We start from the raw sequence: 25,709 nt of genomic DNA on the forward strand, positions 1-25,709 counted from the left end.
CGCATCCCAGATCCAGCGCCGCCGCTGCTGTCACAACAAGAGAAAGAGGATAATAACTTATTAGTCCGCTGAAGAACAATAACCCTCTCCGTACAGACTCCGAGCCGCTAACAATTTATTTCAAGTAAGAATAACGTTTACCCTCACTAACTCTAATATTTTCTCTGTTACAGTGAATTATAGTGTGTTTTTAATGGCGATGTTTCTGCATTGATTCCTGAGGGCCGTTGACGTGTGCGGTTAACTGTCATTTATACTGTACGTTAGCCTATATAGACTTACTGAAATTAACTTAAAACACAACACAAAACCACCTCCGTTTTAAAATATGAACACAAACGGAGTTGGAGTGTAAAAAACAAACATAAAATGAGCAGCTAATGCAACTAGACTGATGGTGTATTATTATTTATTGCGCTTCAAATCAACGGTTTCGCGCGCGCAGCTTAAATAATCGAAATAAATGTTATTAAAGTGTATTTATAGTTTTAGATAGTGAATTTATGTTAGTGGTGAGCTTTCAACCGGGGTTTTCGCGATGCAGCCATATTGACTGACCATCCGGGACTCTTACAGGAGTGTCCCGTGTGTGTATGTGTGTGTGTGTGTGTGTGTGTGTGCGTGTGTGTGAGTGAGTGTACGTGTTTTTGTGACATATCAGGACACAAATCTGTATAATGACATAGGTATGACACAGGTATTACAAAAAGGAGGTGAAATATGAGGACATTGGTGACGTCCTCATTTCTCAAAAAGCTTATAAATCCCACAGGATGAGTTTAATCAGAGAGTAAAGCTGCACACAGTGTCCTGGGATGGTTGGGTTTAGGGGTAGGGTGGGGAGAGGGCATTACAATTTACGTTTTGGACAGTATAAAACAAATGGAAACCTATGTAATGTACCCACTTTTCACAAAAACAAACGAGTGTGTGTGTGTGTGTGTGTGTGTGTCATTGGGTTTGTATACTAGGCTGAACAAACTCATCAAGCTCTCTATTAGTACGTAGAATAACAGTTATTTATAAAAAAGTATTATTATTATTAATATAGTAATGATTATTATTAAATATTATTATTGATAAATATCTATTCTAGCATACTGCAAACAGTGATGTCATTCAGAACTAGTTTAAAGGGATTGAGTTTGAGGAAAAGGAATCGCTCCAATATATTAATAGCGAATATACAATTATAGTGGCAAAGGAGCTGATGCTAATTGACTAGTAAACTTGCTGTCAATTGGATAGGTTAGAATAATTTCATTGTAAAGATCTCTATGTTGAATTGTTTTTTTGTATTTACTTAATTTATGTAATTAATTGTTTTGTTTATTTTGTGTTGTTGGTTATGTTTGTATTTTTTGGATGTCATGTTTGAATTGTATATTTGCTGTTCTTTAATAAAAATAAAAAAACAAGCTAAAAAAAAAGAGTTTGAGGAAAATGGGGAGGACATTTACATTTTTGGGTGAACTATGCCTTTAAGGTAGCGGAATTAAAATGCAATTGGATCAAAGAAATTAGCGTAACTACTGTAATAATGTTTTTATTACATATTTCATATTTTAGAAACGAGCATGTTTTCAGTAGTGCTTGAACTTTAACCTGTTGAAAACTTAATAAACTAAATACTGCATGGAGAAATTAATTAACTTTTAAGAATATTTTCATTTACATAATATTTTATAGTCCTGTTTATTTGTATTTGTCTGATGAATGTGGACATTTATGATGCCCTGTTTGAAATATTAAATCTGGTTTGATGGCTGTGATTTGACAAGATTAATATTAGCTCAGTAAAAAAATTAGGTTGATAGATAGATAGATAGATAGATAGATGGATGGATGGATGGATGGATGGATGGATGGATGGATGGATGGATGGATGGATGGATGGGTGGGTGGGTGGGTGGATGGATGGATGGATGGATAGGTAGGTGGACAGACAGACAGACAGACAGACAGACAGACAGACAGATAGATAGATAGATAGATAGATAGACAGATAGATAGATAGATAGATAGATAGATAGATAGATAGATAGATGGGTAGGTAAGTAGGTAGATGGATAGGTAGGTAGGTGGATGGATGGATGGATAGACAGATAGACAGACAGACAGACAGATAGATAGATGGATGGATGGATGTATGTATGGATGGATGGATAGATTGGTAGATGAATAGATAGATGATGGATAGATAGATAGGTTAATTAAAGTTCAATCAAATGTAAGTTGACATGACTTGTAAAGATAATTTGATTAAACTTAAAAATTTAATGCAGCAATTATTATTTTTGCAGTGGGATGATCAATATTTAAAATAACTTTAACAGAGTTTAAAAGGTTTTTTTTTCAATGATTGAAATAAGAATTTTAAACCATTTATATTTTTGGCCACAAGATGTTCTTCCACTTCAAATTCCAGACCAAAATGTTATAGTCTGGGGTCCAATTAAAGTTCACACTCACAAATTCTGACTTTTGCTCAACCCTTAAACTCCAAAGTACACACACTCTATAGTAGTTATTTGAGCAGTGGCTTGTTGAATATGCAGTGGTGTGTTTGTAATGCTGGCTGAGCTCATGGGTGTGGACCAGAATGACCTCAGTCTGATTCCCACAATGACCACTAGAGGCTGCTCATGTAATATCAAACTGCTTATAAACAGTAAGATACTGTGATGACGTAGTTATCGGATATGAAAGTTAAAACTGTACAAATGTTGTTCTTTAAAATATGTGAATTGAAGTAAAATAAATAAAACATTTTAAAAAAGCATTAAATGATTGTATTTCAGCTAGTTACCAAGGCAACTTCCATTTAGTTGAACTTAAAGCAATAAAATAATTATTAGTAAATCAAAAAATTCATTACATTAAATCAAAATTATATATACATATAAATGTAAATGTAAATAAATTAATAAATAATTTAAACTGTATAGACATTAAAAAACAAACAAAATATTTATAATAAATTACCAAAATGTTGCATTTTAATGAAAATAATATATAAACAAAAAACCTAATAAAATTTTGCCAAACACTCTATAATAGTGACACACAACACCGGTTACATATATCATTCATTCATTCATTTTCCTTCAGCTTAGTCCCTTATTTATCAGGGGTTGCCACAGTGGAATGAACCGCCAATTATTCCAGCATATGTTTTACACAGCAGATGCCCTTCCAGCCCCAACCCAGTACTAGGAAATACCCATACACACTCATTCACACACACACTCATACACTACGGCCAATTTAGCTTATCCAGTTCCCCTGTAGCACATGTGTTTGGACTGTGGGGGAAACCGGAGCACCCGGAGGAAACCCATGCCAACACAGAGAGAACATGCAAACTCCACACAGAAGTGTCAACTGACCCAGGCGAACCAGCGACCTTCTTATTGTGAGGCGACAGTGTCGCCATGAATGACATAAAATTAAAATATATATTTTTAAATAATATTAAAAGAGTAAATAAATAAATAATTAAAAACTATATTTATAATAAATTACCCAAATGTTGCATTTTATTGAGAGTAATATACAGTATAAACAAAAGAAACCTTTGGAATTTGGAAATAGTGACACAGATAACGCTGGTTATATATCATATATAGAATAATTTGAGTATTATCAAAAGCATATAAGCAGCAGCAAGTAAATAAATATATCAAATATTTTGTTTTGAAGACTTTTGATTTGCATTGGGCTCTAAATAACACCACTAAATTTACAGTGATGCATTTATAGCTTTTAATGCAGCATCCCTAGCTTTTATTTTACTTATTAAATTGATTGCTTGATTTACTTTTGCCAATACACTAACAAGGCCTGATTTGATTTAAACATGCAGAATGTCTGACAAAAGTGAGCTAAAAGCGGAGTTAGAAAGAAAGAAGCAACGTCTGGCCCAGATCAGAGAGGAGAAGAAGAGGAAAGAGGAAGAACGCAAGAAAAAAGAGGTGAGACGTGGCCTGAGCTGCAGTCATAGGATCTCATTGTGTCTTATCTCTCTCTCTTACTGTTGTAGAGGATATTAGTCCTTCCTAATCTTCTGTCTTTTATAGAAAGATGTAAACTACAGGAAAAATTATTACATTTAGTTGTTAATTATTTTATCTTTATGTACTGTTATTATTTATGCATGTAATTTGTTCCCTTTTGTACATGTTGCTCTATTGTAATGTGAAGATGTACTAATAACGTTGGACAATAAAAAATTGTACACTAAAAATTTATTTACGCTAAAACATCTTTAGCAGAAAATAAGAATAAATATTTGTCCTTGCTGGAAGCCTTTTTAAAATAAAAAATAAAAGTCAAAATAAAAGTCCCCTTTCGAAAATGTTCAGGCGATCTACAGTGGAGAATATTGCATTATGGTTTTTTATTTCCATTAATCCAAATAGTTTGCCCTCTTGTTATTTCTGACATGAAATAACTCATGAAACTTTTTCATGTTTTTGCTGAATGTTCAAGATTGGTTCCACATTTTACATTGCTTGAATGGATTATTGAAGGATTGAGCTATAGTTGTAACAAAACATTTATTTATTTATGGCTGTATAAATAAGGAACGATGAACTTTTGCTATTTTTATATCAAAAACTGTGTGTAGAATGTTTTATTCTAGCTTAAATAATAACAAAAAAATCTCCAGAAGAAAACATATTATAGGAAATACTGTGAAAAATTAAAAAAAGTAAAAAAAAATCACAGAGGGCTATTAATTTTGACTTCAACTGTACATTTAGATGACATATAATAATCTCTCTCTCATGCTGTAGCTGGATGGACGGAAGGATGGAGCATCTCCTCCACAGGAGGACTCTGATCTGGAGAGGAAGAGGAGGGAGGCAGAGGCTCTGCTGCAGAGCATGGGGATCACAGATGCATCCATGGGTAAATACATTCAAAATCACTTAATTAAGTCACTTCTGTTTTTAAATTTATTATTTATTTAATTATTTGATGAAATTATCATCATGCGCATTCACGGCAAATTTGTCCTGCATTATCTGCAGATACCCAGATATCTTTTCAATCACGTCTACTGAGCAAGCCAAAATTTTGGGAAAATCATCCGTCACTAAACTATAGTGAGCGCCTTGACTCGCTTGTGCTCTGCATTTGCTGTGAAAACGAGTGACTAATAATGGCAGCTCCCAAATTGGAATACAGCCATTTATATTTGAATATTAAAGAACAGGGGTGTCCAAACTCGGTCATGGAGGGCCGGTGACCAGCTGAGTTTAGCTCCAAATTGCTTCAACACACCTGCCTGGAAGTTTCTAGTATATCTAGTTAAGCTACGGTCACACTGGGCTTTGTGTGTGCGAAATTCTGTCGTGCGGCACTGCGAAAAGGGGCGGGATTAAACAAGATGATTAGACATTTAAAAAAGTGAGCAATTGCTCCATGTTTTAAATTTCTGTCCAGGGAGGTCGTGTTTTGATCCTCGATTGGTCTCACGCAGTCAAGTGATGCGATTTCGCAGGTCAGAGTTCACCAAGCTTGAACTTTGCACCGCAGCGACATGCGAAACTTGACGCATGACCTTGCGTTTCCGGTCTGACGCATTAGCGTGCTTATGAATGGAAGTCTATGGGAGGAAAAGCCCAATGTGACCGCAGCTTAAGAGCTTGATTAGCTGCTTCAGGTGTGTTTGATTAGGGTTGGAGCTAAACTCTCCAGGACCAAGTTTGGACACCCCCGCTATAGACAATACACAAAGCACATCCACAATGGACAAGTCTGAAAATGCCCTAAAACACATCTTAAATGTTTAAGTCAACGCTATCAGTAACCTGATCCGCTCAGTCCTTAGGAGATAATAGAGAAAGCTGCATAGATTGTATTATTCATTAAAAACAAATATGATATGACCCATTTTTCATCAACTGACAACAACTCAAATCTTTAGATTAAACCAAATTTTTTTGTACTGATGTAAATATCATCAATTTCCTGTTTTTATTTTATATATATATATATATATATATATATATATATATATATATTTTTTTTTTTTTTTTTTTTTTTTTTTTGGAAACAACCTTTCTAAGGAATGATCACTGATGTGTTTTTAACGCATGTGGATCCTGCATGAATATTAACCACTGCCCTTTTTGTCTTTTCTTTTTTGTTTGGCTCAATCCTCTTCGATTTTGCTGTTTTCTTTGTGCTTATTATGCCACCTTACTCTTGCTTTTTCCTGCTATCTGTTTATTTTATTGTGTTTTTCCATCCCTTTGCTTATGTGTGTGTGTTTGTGTGTGTTCACTGTACATGCATGTGTGTGAGCGTAGTTCAGCCTCTGCGTGTGGTAACAGAGGATACGTGTCTGTTTCACTATTTAGTCCCCCCTCCCATGTCCCCTTCTGCCAAATCAGTGGGAACCCCCAGTGAGACGGGTAGCCAGGACTCCGGAGACGGCGGGACGGGCCCGAGGTGAGACTGTATAGACATTCACACTGACACCAGAGACTCTAGAGCTGGTTTGACCAAGATCTCATATCACAGACTTTTGTATTATAGTAACTCTATCCACCTTTTTCCAATAGCCCATGATGCTTTGCGTGAACTATGGGAGTAACTTCTGTTGAAATGTAAAAGATCAGTTAAAACTGGGCACAGTGAGGTGTTTTTATTCTCCTCATAGTTCATTAGAATTAATAAATGTCTTTTAGCAGAGCAAATAAGTCTTTCGGAAGCAAAAGTATTGGCATATATTGAGTATTTTGAATGGAAGTTCATGAAAATGAACATTGAACTTATAATTTGAAATAGTGTGTGGAAAAATATGGTGGAAATAAAATAACATTCAACAGTTTGGAGTCAGAATGCCAGTAAAGACATTTGCAATGTCACAAAATGTGTTTCTCAGCCACATTCCTAGAGAACCACCAGCTCTGCATATTTTCCATGTCTCCTTAACCAAACACACCTAAATCAGATCATCAGCTCATTAGCAGAGACTGAAAGACCTGTAATGGGTGTAACAGACAAAGGATACATCCAAAACATGCAGTTGGTCCTCCTGGAACGTGGTTGAGAAACCCTGCTTTATATAATAGTTTCCGTTAAACATGAAGCAGCACACACTGATAATAATTCAAATTGTTTCCTGTGTTGCAGTTTTTGATATTAGAATATAAACAAATGTTGATTGTTAAATTGTACAGTTTATTCTGATTTATTATCATTATTTTTTTAATTAGTATTTTATATTTAATTATTTATTTATTTTTGTTCTTTTATTATTAATTTTTAATTATTTATTTTATTTATATTTTATTTTTTACTACTATGTTTTAGTGCTACTTCTAAATGTTTTCTTTTTAGTATATATTTGTATTCTTTATAATGTAAACTTTATAAATGCTTTGGGAATACATTTGTAACATTTGTCATGCCAACATGACATGCCAAGCAATTCTTGAATTTAATTGATATTAGAATGATTTCTAATGATGCCGAATAATCAGCTTTGCAAGACAGGAACAAGTAAAATTTTAATTTAAAATTAATTATAATACTATTACACCATATTACTATTATACACACACTCACACACACACACACACACACACACACACACACACACAGTGTGTTAAATTATGTTAAAGCAAAGCAAGGAAATTTTCACAGTATGTCTGATAATATTTTTTCTTCTGGAGAAAGTCTTATTTGTTTTATTTCTGCTAGAATAAAATCAGTTAAAAAATGTTATGAACCATTTTAAGGTCAAAGTTATTAGCCTCTTTAGGCTATTTTTTTTCGATAGTCTACAGAACAAACCATCATTATACAATAACTTGCCTAATTACCCTATCTTGCCTAGTTAACCTAATTAAGCCTTTAAATGTCACTTTAAGCTGTATAGAAGTGTCTTGAAAAATATTTTATTATTTACTGTCATCATGGCAAAGAGAAAATTAATCAGTTATTAGAAATGAGTTATTAAAACTATTATCTTTAGAAATGTGTTGATAAAATCTTCTCTCCGTTAAACAGAAATTGGAGAAAAAAATAAACAGGCAGGCTAATAATTCAGGAGGGGCTAATAATTCTGACTTCAACTGTATATATAAAACATACTAACCCCAGACTTTTGAATGGTAGTTCAGTTAATATGTGTTTTAGTTAATAAACAGGCATACTGTTTTACACCCTGGTTGTGAATAATTAGGTGAATTAAATACTTTGCAAAGAAATTATTCTTTATCATATTTGATTTGTTAAATTTAATTATTTACAAATTAATGAATTTTTAATCATATTTGATTTGTTTCATTATTCATTATATAAATGAAGAAAAAACACCTATACTGTATGACAATCAAAAACAACTGAACTCTGCTTAAGGCTCTTCAGTTCATATTTCTTCTTGTTCTATGCTTTCATCTTATTTCCCATTCTTTTAAAATCATCAGTATTTTCTGTCATGTCTGTTCATTGTTTTGAGTTGCATCAGTTTATTTCAATGTTGGGGGAAAAAAGTGTAGCAAACTTATCACCGCAGGACGGCAGTTTTTCATCATTATTTTTATTTTATAAAAAACATTAGCCAGGAAATTCAGCTTTATTGGGCTGAAAATGATCCAAATATATCAAAACATTAATTCCATATTCTAAAAATAGCACTTAAATGGGGACCTATTATGCAAAAATCACTTTTATAAGGGGTTTAAACAGTTATGTGGGAACAGTGTGGGAATATAACCAGCTTCTAATGGTAAAAATGTATTATTTGTAATTTTTTTATAATCACTCTTTATTAAAACAGTCTGCAGAAACACTTTGATTGACATTCTCCCTTTGTACGTGTCATCAGAGGGGGAAAACCCCGCCCATTAGTGACGATCTGTCTTTCATTAGCATAGGAGGTTAGTCTTGTTTTTGAATCTGTCACAATGATGACACATAGGCATTTGTAGCCACGCCCTTTTTTGAAAAGAGCACAATCTCATTTGAATTTAAAGCGACAGTCACCAAAACGGCACAATTAGCATCAAAGCCTAAGAGGTTCAGTTTCAAATGAGCTATAATACATTATTTGAGTGGTATTTTGAGCTGAAACTTCACATACACACTCTGGGGACATTAGAGACTTATTTAAGATCTTGTAAAAAGGGGCACAATAGGACCCCTTTAAACCCACTCAACCCAGTTACTCACAGACAAGCATATAAATGCATTATATGCATTAGGTAGTGACGTATATTGTGATGTGACTCTGCAGTAGTCTGAACTGTATTTTGTATGTGTGTGCATGCACACGTATATTAGTGTGTAACAGCGACTCTGCTCTCCCTGTGCCTGTCTGCATGCACGGATGTGTGTGTGCGTGTGTGTGTCTAACAGGACTCTTCACTGGGACTCTGACCCTTCTACTCTACTGCTCCATTCAGACTCTCAGCTCGGGTACTGCTGTCTCTCTCTCATTAACACCACTCGACTTCTGTTTCCCCTCCTGTCATTCATTTACCCTTCTGTCACACTTGTCCTCACACTCTTGCTGTCTTTCTTCACGGACGGTCATGGTGAACCAACCAGAGCATCGTGTGTGTGAATATGATGTGAATTACATTTTCAAGTAAAAACCCTTGCAAACTAAATCTGTTCATATACTTTATAGCATTTATTAACTGCTGGAAAGCCTATAGTGAATATAGTTATTTTTTATATTTGATTATTTCATATTCCTTCTATAACATATATAAAATACGGTGTTATTTGTTAAGCTTCAACCTTTTGTTTTGACTTTCACAAACCTGCAATTCACATACTCTTAAAAGGACATATTATCACCCCTCAGGAAATGGGTTTCTAGGTTTCATATGTGCATACATACATGTTTATTACTATTTAATTAATTAAAAAAATTATTACATGTGAACTGATTTATTAGCAATTTTAGGTATTTATTTATTGTGATTAATTAGTTCATATTAATTAATGGATTAATTTTTGAATAATGCTTAAAGCTTTTAATCCAACATTATTAATTTATTTGCTTTAAAGTTTTTAAATATAAAAAGAATGGAAACTTTGCTAACACTTTATAATAACTACACACTATGAATCATTTACTAAGCATTGGTATCAAGTGAATTCATTATCTGTTAAGCATTAACTCTACATTTAAAAGTGTTAGTAAGCAGTTTATAACTGAAGCTACAAATGCTGCATTCTTGACTAAATTAAGTACTGCATTATATAAAACCATTTGTATTTAAGACTAGTTGGTGGTTTTTAAGATCATTCAGAATGAGTTATAAATAAATAAATATGATTAATAAACTATTGAAATCAACGTTTATATATCTGATAATTCAGGCATATAGTAATGGTTATATGCATGTTAATAAATGCTTTATTAACTCAACTTTATGCAGTTTTGTGACCTAATCTAAAGCGAGAACTCGTTATGCTTTATAAATCCCCTATAAATGACAATTAAAGGCTCTGTATCAAATAAAAAATAATCTTCTCTAAAAGGTAAAATTACTGTTAAGTTTAAGCATGTCTAAATAACAACATTAAACTGGATAAAACAACAACAATAAAATAATTTAACAACATAATAGGATGCAATGTTTAAACTGTAAAGTAATCTTATTTTAGATGAGGTTGCAAAGACTTATTTTTCATTTGATACGGTTTCATTTGTCTATCTTCAAACAAATAGCAATGAATAATGTTGTTTATGTACTTTTTACTGTTTAAAATATAACTGAGCCTTTAATTGTCATTTATAAGGGTTTTATAAAGCATAAATAGTCCTCACTTTAGATTAGGGCAAGTTGAGTTAATAAAGCATTTATTAACACAAATTAACTATTAGTATATGCCTGAATAATAAGACATATAAACGTTCATTTCAATAGTTTATTAATCATTTACTAACTCATTCTGAATGATCTTAAAAAACAACCAACTATGCTTAAATAATGCAGTACTTAATTTAGTAATGAAAAATAAATCATTAAAAATTTGCATTTGTAGCTGCAGTTATAAACTGCTTACTAATGTTTGATAATGTAGAATTGATGCTTAACAGATAATGGATTAATTATTTGCTAATGCTTAATAAATTGTTCACAGTGTGTAGTTATTATAAAGTTATATATATATATATATATATATATATATATATATATATATATATATATATATATATATATATATATAATTTTTTAAAAATAATTTTATTTGGTCTAAACATAATTTGCTGTATTTTCTGCAGACGTGGCCCGCTGAAGTTGGGCATGTCGAAGGTCACACAGGTTGACTTTCCTCCTAAAGAGATGGTGTCGTACTCAAAAGAGACCCAGACACCCACACAGACTCATCACAAAGATGGTAAACACACACACACACACACACACACACACACACACACACACACACACACACACACACACACACACACACACACACACACACACACACACACACACACACACACACACACACAGATTTGTTCCCATATCCCAGTGGGGGCTCAAGATTTAATCCCCCTTCCCAACCCTCACAGGAAACAATCTACATTTTTAAATTTTCAAAATACTTTCTGTCTGATTTATAAGCATGTTTACCCATGGGGCCCACATGGAATCTGCTCGCGCAGAATTCCGCAGATTTACCAAAGGTTTCCGCAGATTTTTAGCCCATCATTAATTCAGTTTATTTACTTATGTAAATGTGTGTAAATTTATATTTATTCTGTTTTTAAATTAATTACAGTAATATTATTGACTAATGTGAAAATGTTCAACTGATTGATGTACAATGTACAGTAATATTTTCTGTCTTTTAGTAGAGATATTATATGAGAGACTTGCTTTGTTTACCAGATGAAGGGAATCTAATTGGATTTGCATTTTAAACATTAAATAAAAGTAAAAATATATATTTTTTTGATTTAATATATTAAGGTTTTAGTTATGATACTCCCAAAAAATTCAGCAGAAATCTACAGATTTTTACCAAAATACTCTGCAGAAATGGCAAAACATCCGCAGATTCCATCTGGCCCTATTCATGGGAACATCTATTTTAATCCTCATGGTGAGAAAAGTTCCCATAAATGTGTGTAAATACAGGTTTAAGTCCCCACCGGGATATAAAACCAAGTACACACACACAGCTTTTCTATAATGCTTATTTCTTTAAAGCTTCAGTGTGTGTATATTTCATCATTGAATCAGTCATCTGCACATCAATAACTGTCTGGTTTAGCTCAGCTACTAAATACGATCTCCAAAGACTACGTCGAATAGTTCGGACTGCTGAGCGAATCACTGGTACAACCCTTCCTACTCCCCAAGAACTGTACTTATCCAGAGCGAGCAGAAGGGCTGGCAAAATCACTCTGGACCCCTCACACCCAGCACACTGCCTCTTTGAACTTTTACCTTCTGGTTGACGCTACAGAGCACTGCGCACCAGAACAGCCCGACACAGAAACAGTTTCTTCCCTCAGGCAATCCATCTCATGAACACTTGATGATAATAATTGTGGAACCAACATCACTACTTGCTATACACTTTTATACACATACACACTTATTTAACAACACACTTTACATGCCAATTTGCACATAACAGCTGCACATATAACGTTGTATATAGTAATAAACACATACATACACTTGTCAATCTGTATATTTGCACTCACTACTTACTTCTATTTTTTTTTTTTATATATTTATTATCTGTTTTTTGTCCTGTCTCTGTTATCCTGTTGCACTGTAGAAGCTCTGTCAGGAAAGCAAATTCCTCATATGTGTGAACATACCTGGCAATAAAGCTCTTTCTGATTCTAAAACTAAACTCTCACTGCTGTCTGTAGATGAGGAGGAGGAGGAAGATTTGGCTGTGATGCAGCCTGTCCTGGAGCCTCAAGAGGAGAAAGACTCTCAGAAAGAAGAAGATGAAGGTAGTGCTGTCAAACTATAGAAAATATATATAAACTATATCAAACAAATATGAATTGCGAGTGAAGTTGGAGACATGAGACAGCTCAACTCAGCTAAACACTTTTTGTTGCCATGGTAGTATGGAGGAGTTGAGCTGCGTTCATGTTACGTAAAACCCAGAATTGGTGCAAACTTAACTGGATAGCCAGCTCTTATGGCTTCATTACACAGGCCCCTGGTCCTTTAAGAGGTTTATGTTTTCTCATATGAGTAGAGACTCGGTCCCAGAATCTTTATTCCATACTTCACAGCTTAACAAGCAGACTTTAACTTCTGTTTGCTGCCGGCTTTAAGTGTGTATTGATGCTTGTGTGTGCAGCGGCTCCTCATGAGCTGACGGAGGAAGAGAAACAGCAGATTCTTCACTCGGAGGAGTTTGTGACATTCTTTGACCACAGCTCTCGTATTATGGAGCGCGCTCTGTCTGAGCAGGTGGATGTGTTCTTCGACTACAGCGGACGAGACCTGCAGGATAAAGAGGGGTGTGTGTGTGTGTGTGTGTAGGGCAAGATAAAAAACACATTTGCGCTATAGCAAACCCAAGGGCCCTCAGAATATTTTCATCATTATAATTATTATTATTATTATTATTATTAATTTGTGAATTAATTAGATTTTCCACAGTTATATATATATATATATATATATATATATATATATATATATATATATATATATATATATATATATATATATATATATTTGATTATCATTAATATTTTCAATTTTATTAAAGTAGGCCTACGGTCATACAAAACGTAACACATTAATCACATAATATGAACTTCACACGGCCTGCTAAAAACATTCGCAATACTTCAGAAATGAGTGCTTTACAATAGATACTTTAAATAGTGAGTGCTGCCTTCTGGTACAATCACAGAGAGGCTGTGTCACTTTCCAAAACCTGTACATTCAATGCTCCTCACTGGTGGAATGATCTTCCCATTCCTACATGAACTACCGATTCACTAGTATTATTCAAACGACAACTAAACCCATCTCTTCTGCAATGCCTGAAATCATGTGAACAAAACCAGGACCCCCTCACTGTCAAAAAAACAAAGTTGACTCAACTTAAAACTTAAGGCAACACCTTTTATTCTCAACTTAAAATCTGAAGGCAACAAACTTCAGGACATTTTTGAGTTGACTGATTTTTCAACCTAATTACTGCACTTGACCTGATTTAAGTTGATTAAACTCAAAAATGTCCTGAAGTTTGTTGCTTTCAAATTTTAAGTTGAGTCAGCTTTCATCTTTTACAGTGCTCTTCTATCCCCCCAATACCACATGAAAACTTTAAAATATTATGCAATTCTTAGTGTGCCTCACACAGGTGAGTGGGCTTGACAAACCACCTGTAGAAAACACACTCTTTCATCTCTGTGACACTTTAACCAACACTTGCACCAGTTTTTGCACATTTGCACCAGACGCTTACTTACAATCACTCTATTAAAAAAACATCAACATTGTGCATTTATAAAGTGTGCCTCAAACAGGTGAGTGGGCTTGACAAACCACCTGTAGAAAACACACTCTTTCATCTCTCTGACACTTAAACCAATACTTGGACGAGTTTTTGCACATTTGCACCAGACGCTTACTTACAATTACTCTATTAAAAAAACATCAACATTGTGCATTTATGAAGTGAGCCTCACACAGGTGAGTGGGCTTGACAAACCACCTGTAGAAAACACACTCTTTCATCTCTGTGACACTTTAACCAACACTTGCACGAGTTTTCGCACATTTGCACCAGACACTTACAATTACTCTATTAAAAAAACATCAACATTGTGCATTTATGATGTGTGCCTCACACAGGTGAGTGGGCTTGACAAAGCACCTGTAGAAAACACACTCTTTCATCTCTGTGACACTTTTTGCACATTTGCACCAGACGCTTACTTACAATCACTCTATATCTATTAAAAAACATCAACATTGTGCATTTGACGTGTGCCTCACACAGGTGAGTGGGCTTGACAAACCACCTGCAAAAACACTCCCATTCCTTACTCAAGCACTTAATTCTCTGAGCATTAACAGTTCCTTTGTATGATTAGTGCAAATTTCTTGTGTGTATTGCCTCTTCTTGTTAAATCACTGAATGCCTCCTCTATTGTAAGTCGAGTAAACGTTTCTTTAGAACTTTAGCCTAGCACAAATCCCTAATCTTTAAAAACCATGCTTCTAATTTACAAAGATTTTGGTTTTGTGAGTCACTTACAGAAGCAATATATATATATATTGTTGATTGTGTTCGTTTCAGGGAGTCTCAGGCTGGAGCCAAACTCTCGCTGAACAGACAGTTTGCGGACGAGCGCTGGTCTAAACACCGAGTGGTCACCTGTCTCGACTGGTCTCCGCAGGTACACATAAGGCTGCTCCATTCTGTTCTTTCCAACTTTACACTGCTTATTATTGTGCCTGAGAGGGCTCAAATGGACTGGATGTTAAGAAAATACATGCATACAGAAAGACACTAACAAACTGAGAAAACATCTGCGTCAAAAAACACACACACAAATTCGCACAACACATGCAAATGCAGAAATACACCATGACAGAAATGTGTTGGGGGACCCGAAAATGACAAACATGGCCGCTTCCTGTTTAGAGTCAGCAGTTCAAGTAACGTTAATTGTAGAGATGCACCGATTTCAGTTTAACTTACGCATTTAAGTCATGCTGTCAGAAGAATGGGTCACCAAAAAGTAGCCATGTTGTTTTTTCTATTGTGGTCTGCACTATTTGCAGTGCGTTTCTGTATTTGCATGTTGTGAGAATTTGCATGCATGTGTGTTGATGTTTTCTCAATTTGTAAGTGTTTTTTCTTGCAGTGCATTTGAGCTCTCCTGGCCACCATAGTCATATTATATTGAGTTAAACACGCTTTATTATTATTCTTGTGTGTGTCAGTACCCTGAGCTGCTGGTGGCTTCATACTGCAGTAACGAAGAAGCTCCACACGAGCCGGACGGCGTTGCTCTCGTCTGGAACATGAAATATAAGAAAACCACACCAGAATATGTCTTCCACTGCCAGGTGAAAATCCCACTGCATAAATCTGTGAGAGGTATACAGTTGAAGTCAGAATTATTAGCTCCCCTTTAAGATATATATATTTTCAATAGTCTACAGAACAGACCATCATTATACAGTCACTTGCCTAATTACCCTAACCTGCCTAATTAACCTAGTTAAGCCTGTAAATGTCACTTTAAGCTGTATAGAAGTGTCTTGAAATATATCTAGTCTAATATTATTTACTATTTCCATTCTATTACTGAGTGATTGTTCTACATTGAATCTCTCCAAGCTACAAAAGGCTGTTTGGCTAGCTTAACTTCTGGAAAAAAACTACTACTAGCCCAACATTGGGTGCCTCCACATAATTTGGACACATACAAGTGGTTTGTGCAACTTCAGGACATTATAATGTTGGAATTATCCACAGTTCGGGTGAACTTGGTACAAAAGAGTACATTTAAGATCTGGACTTCAGCTGCTGACAAAATCTCCATGTTTATTGCACAAAGCAATGATCAGGATCCAGAATGATTGCCTTACTTTGTATAATTGATACTTGATACTGAACTTTGTTTTTGGTCTTTCTGTTAACTTCTATTCATTGGACACCCCAATTTAAAGAGACCGTAGAGGAGGGGGTAGGCGTAGTTTACATTTACATTTAGTCATTTAGCAGACGCTTTTATCTAAAGCGACTTACAAATGAGGACAAGGAAGCAATTTACACAACTATAAGAGCAGCAGTGAACAAGTGCTATAGGCAAGTTTCAGGTGTGTAAAGTCTAAGAAGCAAAGCATTAGTAATGATTGTTTTTTTTGAGAGAGTACAGTTAGTGGTATAGCCAGAGAGGCAGTTACAGATTAGGAAGGAAAGTGGAGACTAAATAGTTGAGTTTTTAGTCGTTTCTTGAAGTCAGCAAGTGTCTCTGCTGTTCTGATGCAGTTAGGGAGTTCATTCCACCAACTGGGCAAATTGAATGCGAGAGTTCGGGAAAGTGATTTCTTCACTCTTAGGGATGGAACCACGAGGCGGCGTTCATTCACAGAACGCAAGTTTCTGGAGGGCACATAAATCTGCAGAAGTGAGAGCAGATAAGAAGGAGCAAAGCCAGAGGTCGCTTTGTAAGCAAACATCAGAGCTTTGAATTTGATGCGAGCAGCAACTGGCAGCCAGTGCAAACGGGTGAGTGGCGGAGTGACATGTGCTCTTTTGGGTTCATCAAAGACCACTCGTGCTGCTGCGTTCTGAAGCAGCTGAAGAGGTTTGATAGTTAGCTGGAAGCCCGGCTAGTAGAGAGTTGCAATAGTCCAGTTTGGAGAGAACAAGAGTTGAATTGATGTATTATATTATTTTTCAGACTGTTGGCTTTGTTAACAATAAAAAATAAAAACCCACAAGTGATTTGGTCATTTTTGGTGATGGTGGATGGATTAACTAAATTAAACTAAAATATATACATTCACATGGTTTATTATTTATTTGTTTATTTATGTTTACAGTTTATTTTAGTATTAAGTAATAACTAGGGCCAGATGGAATCTGCGGACGTTTTTTTGCTATTTCTGCTGAGAATTTTGGTAAAAATCTGCAGATTTCTGTGGAATTATTTTGGGAGTAACATAACTAAAACCTTAATATATGAAATAAAAAATTGAACTTTATTTAATAAATTTTAACTTTTATTTAATGTTTGAAATGCAAATCCAATTAGATTCACTTCATTTGGTAAACAAAGCAAGTCTCTCATACAGTATATCTACTAAAAGACAGAAAATATTACTGTAAAAACTGCATTGTACATAAATCAGATGAACATTTTCATATTAGTCAATAATATCACTGTAATTAATTAAAAAAATTAATAAATATGAATTTACACACATTTACACAAGTAAATAAACAGAATTAATGATGGGCTGAAAATCTGCGGAAATCTTCGCGTGCAGATTCAGTGTGGGCCTAGTAATAGCAAACTATTTTATTGTAGTATTATTTTATGTGTATATTCATTATACGTTATGTTAAGTCACAGGTTATATTAGGTATTTGTCTGTTTTTCTCTCAAGTCTGCAGTGATGTCAGCAGCGTTTGCGCAGTTTCATCCTAATCTTGTGGTTGGAGGCACATACTCGGGTCAGATCGTCCTGTGGGACAACCGGAGTAACAAACGCACCCCAGTGCAGAGGACCCCTCTCTCAGCCTCGGCTCATACGGTACAGCAGAATAACAATCTCTGCATGTGCTTCATCTATTGACCATCGTATTGACCCTGTCTTTCTCTCTCCAGCACCCGGTGTACTGTGTGAATGTGGTGGGGACGCAGAACGCACACAATCTCATCAGCATCTCCACTGATGGCAAGATGTGCTCCTGGAGTCTAGACATGCTGTCTACACCACAGGTAACCCATGCTGGAGCTCTATAAGATCTGCTTTTTAAAGGGAATCAAGACTTTTAATTCGATTTCTGTTAAATAGTAAGCTCTGTTTTCACAAAAATGTGCTGCAAATACAATCTTACAATATATTGGATCATGTGGCATTAAAGGGGTGGTCCACTATGATATCTTATTTTAAACTTTAGTTGATGTGTAATGTAGCTGTGTGAACATAAACAACATCTCTGATTGTAATACGCTCAAAGTTCAATGCAAAGGGAGACATTGGTTTTACAGAGTTAGCTTAGCAAAGCCTGTAGAGAATGAAGTTTGGGGACTACAAAAAATACACCCGGGCCAGGGAGATCTCAAGGGTTTCCGGTTACACGCATTTACCATGCGCACACACCCTGCGCAGAAAAGGGCGTGGCCAGAGGCGCTATAATGTTATAGCAGAGAAAATTAAAATGCCGTCCAAACACTGCTATTTCCACAGAGCTTCTTCTGTTTCTGTATTCAGGCTTCCAAAGGACACGACACAAATACATAAGTGCCTAGAATTATTACAAATATATAGCTAGCATTTGACAAAGGAGAACTTCCAGAATCTTTCCCAGTTCAGTGCTGGATTCGGTTACCGTGTCTAGCGTTAACGGTATGTTGTAGCAAGGATGTAAACAAGGGGAAATGCTGTTTGGCACCGCTAACAATTTAGCTACAAATTCATATTTATCCGTCAAACTCCCACAATCTTCACCAGCACTGCAGTGTCTCTCTATATGGCCACTTTCTGTGTGTTTTACATCTCTGATAACAAACTCACAAAAAATACGTGAACGTTTCATATTACTTACACATGCTTATTCCGAATATATGTGAAAGACATGTAACGCGGTGAGTTAGGTAAAAAAAAATACAAGATGGCTCGCCTAACTCGTGTTGCAGCAGAAAAATCAAGCAAAGCTCACACAGGTCGCATTCCAAATCTTGCTTATTCGTATGTCAACAGCGTCACTGTATATTACAGAAAAATAACTTAATTCGAGCATCAGAGAAAAATTAAAATAAACATCGGTGCCGCACACATGCGGTTCTCGTGTTACATGCGTCTACAGACTGTTCACACACACATAACATGCAGATTTTTCTCTTAAAGGAGCCACACCCTATTTTCACTCATTACAGACAGATGTCAGATTTATTTTTAGAGAGCGGGCATGAGTTTCATCCTTTTCATTCTCTGTCTGATTAAAGAGCCCCTATTATACATGAAATAGGGTCATATTTTGGTTGTAAGGGTCTCCAACAACAGTCTAACATGCATGCAAGGTCAAAAAATACTTCCATTGTCTTATAATCTGCATTTATTTTTAGCTAATTATCTCAGCGACTCCCATATGAATCGTTCAGTGATTCATTTGTTCCCAAACCCGTCCTCAGCGCGAAGCTAATCTGTGCTGATTGGACCGATGACAGTCTGTTGCGATTGGTTGACAGCGTTCTGCGCGAGACAGAGAGATATTGCTTATAAACAATATTAAAGTAGTCAGAGTGCAGTGTATGTGTGAGCATACCTGTTTCTCCCAGGAGTCTCCCGTATTTCAGACCCATCTCCAGCCACCCACCAATTTGTTATTTATGCCGGAAAACTCCCGTAATTTCAACCAAATCAATAATTATCATGTTATTAGCATAAATTTACATGTTTAAGAAACATGTTTTAATTAGTAGCTAGCAATAATTAGCATGAATTTACATTGCTAACTTGTTTCTAACATGTCTGACACTGTTAACATGTTTTAGTGAGTTGCTAGGAACATCTGAACTTTAGTTTTGTTGTTAGCATGCTTTTAACTTGTCATAGCAATTTAAACATCTTTCTAGTGTGTTTAAGCACACATTTGACATGTTGCTCTTCAAAATTTGCATGTTTTTTTTAACATTTAACATGATTGTAGCATTTTTGCTAACAACAAAACCATAAGTACAGTTTAAATTGGAGTCATTTGGTCTCAGTCATCCAGATCCTCAACTGCAGTCAGACTCAGCTTGTGTGTGTTTGTGTGTGTGTGTTTTCAGGACAGCCTGGAGCTCGTCTTCAAGCAGTCCAAGTCAGTAGCTGTGACCTCCATGTCGTTTCCTCTGGGTGACGTCAATAACTTTGTGGTGGGCAGTGAGGACGGATCTGTCTACACTGCATGTCGACATGGCAGGTGTGTGTGTGTGCAGATTTATTTGTTGTATAATGACATAGGTATGGCTAAGTTGTACAATATTAAGCTGGTTTACAGAGACACTGTAATTCAAAGTCAGTTAGAAATCATACTTAACGGGGTCTTTTGTCATTCATATTTAGCCACAGGTTTTCTATTAGGGTTGGGTTGAGGCTTAGGGCCATATAATAACCTTTTTTACCATGTAAAATACACTACGCCTATGGAGTGTGGGTAAAAACATCCTGTGAGTAAACTAAAGCCAGTGACGCAGTGCTTCTGGTGTAAAGCATGCATTCAGACAGCAAAGAAACAGACAGACCAGAAAGATAATAGCTTAAAATAAATAAATAAATTTTAATTAATTAAAAACTATTAAAATAATTAATTGAAATAAGCTAAACTTATGACTAAAATAAAGCTTATTTTTCTTTCAGGAGAGAAAAACCAGCTCTGCTATTACCTAAACGAGTTATTATTAAATGTTAATTACTTAAATTGAGTGTCCCTGTAAACTATGTACACAAGTGTGTGTCAGTTTCACACCTGCACCGCTGATTTATGTTAATGTGCGTGCGTGTTTGTGTTGCAGTAAAGCGGGCATCAGTGAAATGTTCGAGGGTCATCACGGACCAATCACAGGCCTGGACTGCCACACAGCAGCAGGACCGGTCGACTTCTCGCACCTGTTCGTCACTTCCTCTTTCGACTGGACCGTTAAACTCTGGAGCACAAAGGTGACTAACACACTATTGCATGTACACAGCTGACACCATAACTGGGTGCACATTATTTACGGACCATTATTTGACATAGTAATATTTAGAATAAGCTTTTTTCAGTTTTTATAAAAAAAAAGTTTTTGTTTTTCTAAAAAGGTATTTTTTTAGTAATTTGAGGTTTTATGTATTTTTAAATTTATTTTAGTTTATTTCATTAACATTTATTGTTTCTCTCTGTTTTGAGGCTAGTTTTTTCTCTCCTAAAAGAACACCAAGCTTTATTTTATTTCAGTCATAAGTTCAGCTTATTTCAATAGTTTTATATTAATATTTATTTATTTTAAGCTAATATCTTTCTGATTTGTTTGTATTCATCCTGACAGAAGATGCTTTTTTGTTTTGTTTTTCTTTTAGGAACGCATCAATTGTTTAAATTTTCATTTAAGTGATGCTGGGTTTCACCAGACGCAAAGCACTGCGTCACTTGCTCTAGTTTACTCATTGGATGTTTTTACCCAAATGCACATTTTTACTAGGGATGAAGTATTTGAACTTGCACAATATATGTAATTCAGGGCAAATTCCACATGTTTCCGGCAAACGCATCGTGCATTCTGCGTCATTCATGCCAATAACATTTGTTAGGCTATTTTTTAAGGTAACATTTATTTAGGGTTATTTTTGCTAGGGATCAAGTATTTTAACTTGCACAATATATGTAATTCAGGTCAAATTCTACATGTTTGCGGCAAACATGTCATGCATTCTGCGTCATTCGTGCTGATAACGTGTTACTGTATTGCAATTTTGACTTTTTTTGTAATTTACGATTACTTAATTGGTGTGTTTGGTGTGAACCCAGCTTTATTTTTAAGATTTTTTGAACAAAACAGTTTTCACTTCAGCCATGCAGGGTTCACATCAGCCTAAGCACTGTGTCACTCACGGGATGTTTTTACCCACACATGAATTTTTCGCTTGGGATCAATTATTTGAACTTGAACGGTAGAAACGTTTGAGGCGAATTCCACATGTTTGCGACGAACATGTCATACATTCTGCATCATTCGCACTAAGGTTGACCGATGTCGACCAATTTCATAACTAATTAATTATTTGAAGCCTACCGTTTCAACTACCTGACCCGCTTGGTCTTAGTTTAACACAAAATCATAGTTTAACAGTTTAACTAAATCATAAATAAATAAAGAGAAGTTACACACTAATTACCACCTGTCAATCACTTTTTCTGCGGGACTCTGGCATGAATAGGCAGAGTGATCTGTGTTGTTATAATGGCGTCGACAAACTTGATTGGTTAATAAGGTGCACAACCAACAGTATCTGAGGTTTTCACTAAAATTACTAAGTACAAGCGTGAAAGCGAAAGATTGAAGCAGTGTACTGACCCTGTGACACGTTACCTGATAGATTCAAAAGACCGAAGAGTCGTTAGATAGAGACAAGATTAAATATCACATTTAACAACTATAGTGAGACGCAATCCAGCGGTACATCCTCAATAAACTGCCTGACGTGCACTGCTCTCTGGGGTTTTGTGCTCAAAGCACCGGCTGCTGACTGCCTGGAGCTCAGACGTGTGCATATGCTGCACCGCATGCCTGTGTGTGTGTGGTCACGTGATGTGCGTTACAATGGCATCGTCTATCGACCCAACCCTAATTCGCACCAATAACTTTGTTGTAATTTAATTACGTTGTCATTTTGACTTTGTATGTAATTTATTTGCACGTTTACTTAATTCCATGTTTGGTGTGAACCCAGCATTATTTTTACTTTTGAATCTTTGGTTTTATCAATAACATCAGTTTGTCCTCCGTCTGTGTCTCTCCTGACAGAACAACAAGCCTCTGTACTCTTTCGAGGATAACTCCGATTATGTGTATGATGTGATGTGGTCTCCTACACACCCTGCTCTGTTCGCATGTGTGGACGGTGTTGGACATTTAGACTTGTGGAACCTCAACAATGAAACTGAGGTACACAAATCAAGCGGTAATATACTGTAATATGAACAAGTCCACAAACATTAAAGTGTTACCTGCCGTTTCAGGTTCCCGCGGCCAGCGTGACCGTGGAAGGAAACCCGGCGCTGAACCGCGTGCGTTGGGCTCATTCGGGACGAGAGGTGGCTGTCGGAGACTCTGAGGGTCAGCTGCACATTTATGATGTCGGAGAGGTGAGGAGGACAACACACACACACCACTTTAATTCTCAAAAATGAAGCAGTTTTAATTTACTAGAACTACACCAGCATTCTACATTACTCTCCTGCCTGCCTGAATTGCTGGAAGGTTCCACTATTTGAAATATTAAGGCATTGTCACTTTTTCTTTATCTTTGTTAAGCTGCTTTGATACAATCTACATTATAAAAAGATGAATTTAATTGAAACATTACCTGCAGTGTTACCAGCTTTGTTTCCATCCACCTATTTTTATGCGCATTTTGAATATGCGCCACGATTGATGGAAACGTCAAGATGTGCATCAATTTTAAAATAAAAATACATGCGCATAACTGTGTAGGATACACTTTTTATTCGCAAAAAAAATTTATAAACTACGATGGAAACACTTTTACCGAACAAATTTCAGTGTGCGCATTAAAAAAAAAGGTCATGTGATTTTGTTGTAAGAGATCATATGATGATTAAAACGTGTGTGAATGGGCAAACCAGCAGGCTGAGCACATTGTAAAACATCTGAAGTGTTGTTTTGGTCATTCTATTCGCCTTAACCGTTTCAGTATGAGTGTTATTATATTAATGACCTCCAAAATCAAGAGCGTCTGCACTTCACGTCTCACGCCTTTAAACGCCACAACGTGTTCATTGTGTGTCGGCATTGTCTTCTGAGGCGCAAGTGATTTATTAAATAAAGAAAAGATTGACGCAGCTTCTACCACAGCAAATTCTGTTTTTACTGTTGATATTTGGTGCCAGTTAATCAGGAAGTGATGATTTTGTTCGCTTTGGCTCGTTTGCTGCTTTATTTGCACGTCTTTTATGCGATATTTCAGTTTTGCACGTAAATTGAATTCACATTTTTGCATGGAAACATAGCTAATGTCGTTGTGGGATTTGTTTTAGCATATTTGTAGTCAGCAACAAATTTTCACTACCGGAAATAAGTCAATATAAGCCTCATTCACACTACAAGCGACTCACAGCGACCAATTGAGGTAAACACAAAACAAAACTTTTTATCTGGAGCTTCTTCACGGGACTCGACACTTGTAAACAGTCGCTCCAACGGACTCGTGCAGCTCTCGGTCCCTCCCACACTCGTCAGCGCTTCCAAGCCGACCAATCACAGAGCTTGCGCTACACGTCATTGCAAAGTGTAGTTACATTTTTTTGAGAAGTGCGCATCAGCGACGCTGACGGCCACGGCGAGGGCTATCCGTCCATACGTAGGCTGTGCTGTAGCATATGCGTGCGCTTGACGCATAAGTATAAATCAGCCTTAATGTGGCAATAAGATCGTAGCTATACTGCGCATTTACACCGTGGCTATATTCATCACACGAAAACAACATTAACATTATAGCAGACACTGTAAACAGCTTATTCCCAATGATCTGGGAATAAGCCAATGATTATTTACAATGATCTTTTAGATATTATTAATTAATAGATTATGATTAAACCTGTTAGATCTTAACACACAATCTAGAATAGAAACTAAATCTTGAGTAGATTCAGTCGAATGTTATGAAAATAATTCATGAAATATGAATATGACTTATAATATAATGACTTCTATGACTTAAATAATCAAAGTGAACTCTGCATCTGGTGTTTCTCCGCAGCAAATCTCGGTGCCGCGGCAGGACGAGTGGACTCGGTTTGTGCGAACGCTCACCGAGATCAACGAGAACCGCGAGGACGTAGAGGAACTGGCTGCTCAGCGATTGGCTGCATGATCACCATAGCAAGCCCCCGGTGACCAATGACGTTTCCTCTGCATTTGCATAACTCCACCCTCTCTGAAGTTATATTTAGTGTTACTGGATGACAATCTAGGGCTCTTTTAATTCTGAAGGTGAAATGTTTTCAGAGTGCAAGACTTTGCTACCAATAATTGAAGCACTTAGTCAAATTTGGGAGTAAAATTCATACTGGGATGGGACGGTTAATGTAGATTATATAAAATGGGAATTATGCCTTTTTAAAAATCTATTTATAGGATTAGAGGTTTATTTGAAGGGCGATTCGTTCATTAATGCTATGAATATGCAAGCAGTTGTACAGGATCTTTATAAACACTGACGCAACCTAGAATAACTGGGGTTTTTTAGGAGGTGGAATATTTTTAACATTCAAACCTGAAC

At 35.9% G+C, this 25,709-nt stretch overlaps 1 protein-coding gene across 4 annotated transcripts in view; it reads left to right on the forward strand.

Moving 5' to 3' along the window:
- The window catches only part of dync1i2b (dynein, cytoplasmic 1, intermediate chain 2b), a 27,849-nt gene continuing 2,140 nt past the window's right edge, over nt 1-25,709 (forward strand). Inside the window, exons 1-17 of one of the 4 annotated variants that reach the window (XM_056459388.1) lie at nt 1-124; nt 3,866-3,974; nt 4,800-4,914; nt 6,372-6,462; nt 9,379-9,438; nt 11,264-11,379; nt 12,872-12,958; nt 13,318-13,480; nt 15,280-15,379; nt 15,930-16,055; nt 18,108-18,254; nt 18,329-18,442; nt 20,498-20,631; nt 21,224-21,368; nt 23,213-23,353; nt 23,428-23,553; nt 25,188-25,709. The exon at nt 25,188-25,709 is cut by the window's right edge and continues 2,140 nt beyond it. In XM_056459388.1, coding sequence (XP_056315363.1) covers nt 3,867-3,974; nt 4,800-4,914; nt 6,372-6,462; nt 9,379-9,438; nt 11,264-11,379; nt 12,872-12,958; nt 13,318-13,480; nt 15,280-15,379; nt 15,930-16,055; nt 18,108-18,254; nt 18,329-18,442; nt 20,498-20,631; nt 21,224-21,368; nt 23,213-23,353; nt 23,428-23,553; nt 25,188-25,301 — 1,887 coding nt within the window. In that variant the 5' untranslated portion in view covers nt 1-124; nt 3,866 and the 3' untranslated portion in view covers nt 25,302-25,709. The remainder of the gene's footprint in view (nt 125-3,865; nt 3,975-4,799; nt 4,915-6,371; nt 6,463-9,378; nt 9,439-11,263; nt 11,380-12,871; nt 12,959-13,317; nt 13,481-15,279; nt 15,380-15,929; nt 16,056-18,107; nt 18,255-18,328; nt 18,443-20,497; nt 20,632-21,223; nt 21,369-23,212; nt 23,354-23,427; nt 23,554-25,187) is intronic. The other 3 variants (XM_056459389.1, XM_056459390.1, XM_056459391.1) reach the window with 3 other exon arrangements.

Source organism: Danio aesculapii, chromosome 6, assembly GCF_903798145.1.
Source record: "Danio aesculapii chromosome 6, fDanAes4.1, whole genome shotgun sequence".
Classification (NCBI taxonomy): domain Eukaryota; kingdom Metazoa; phylum Chordata; class Actinopteri; order Cypriniformes; family Danionidae; genus Danio; species Danio aesculapii.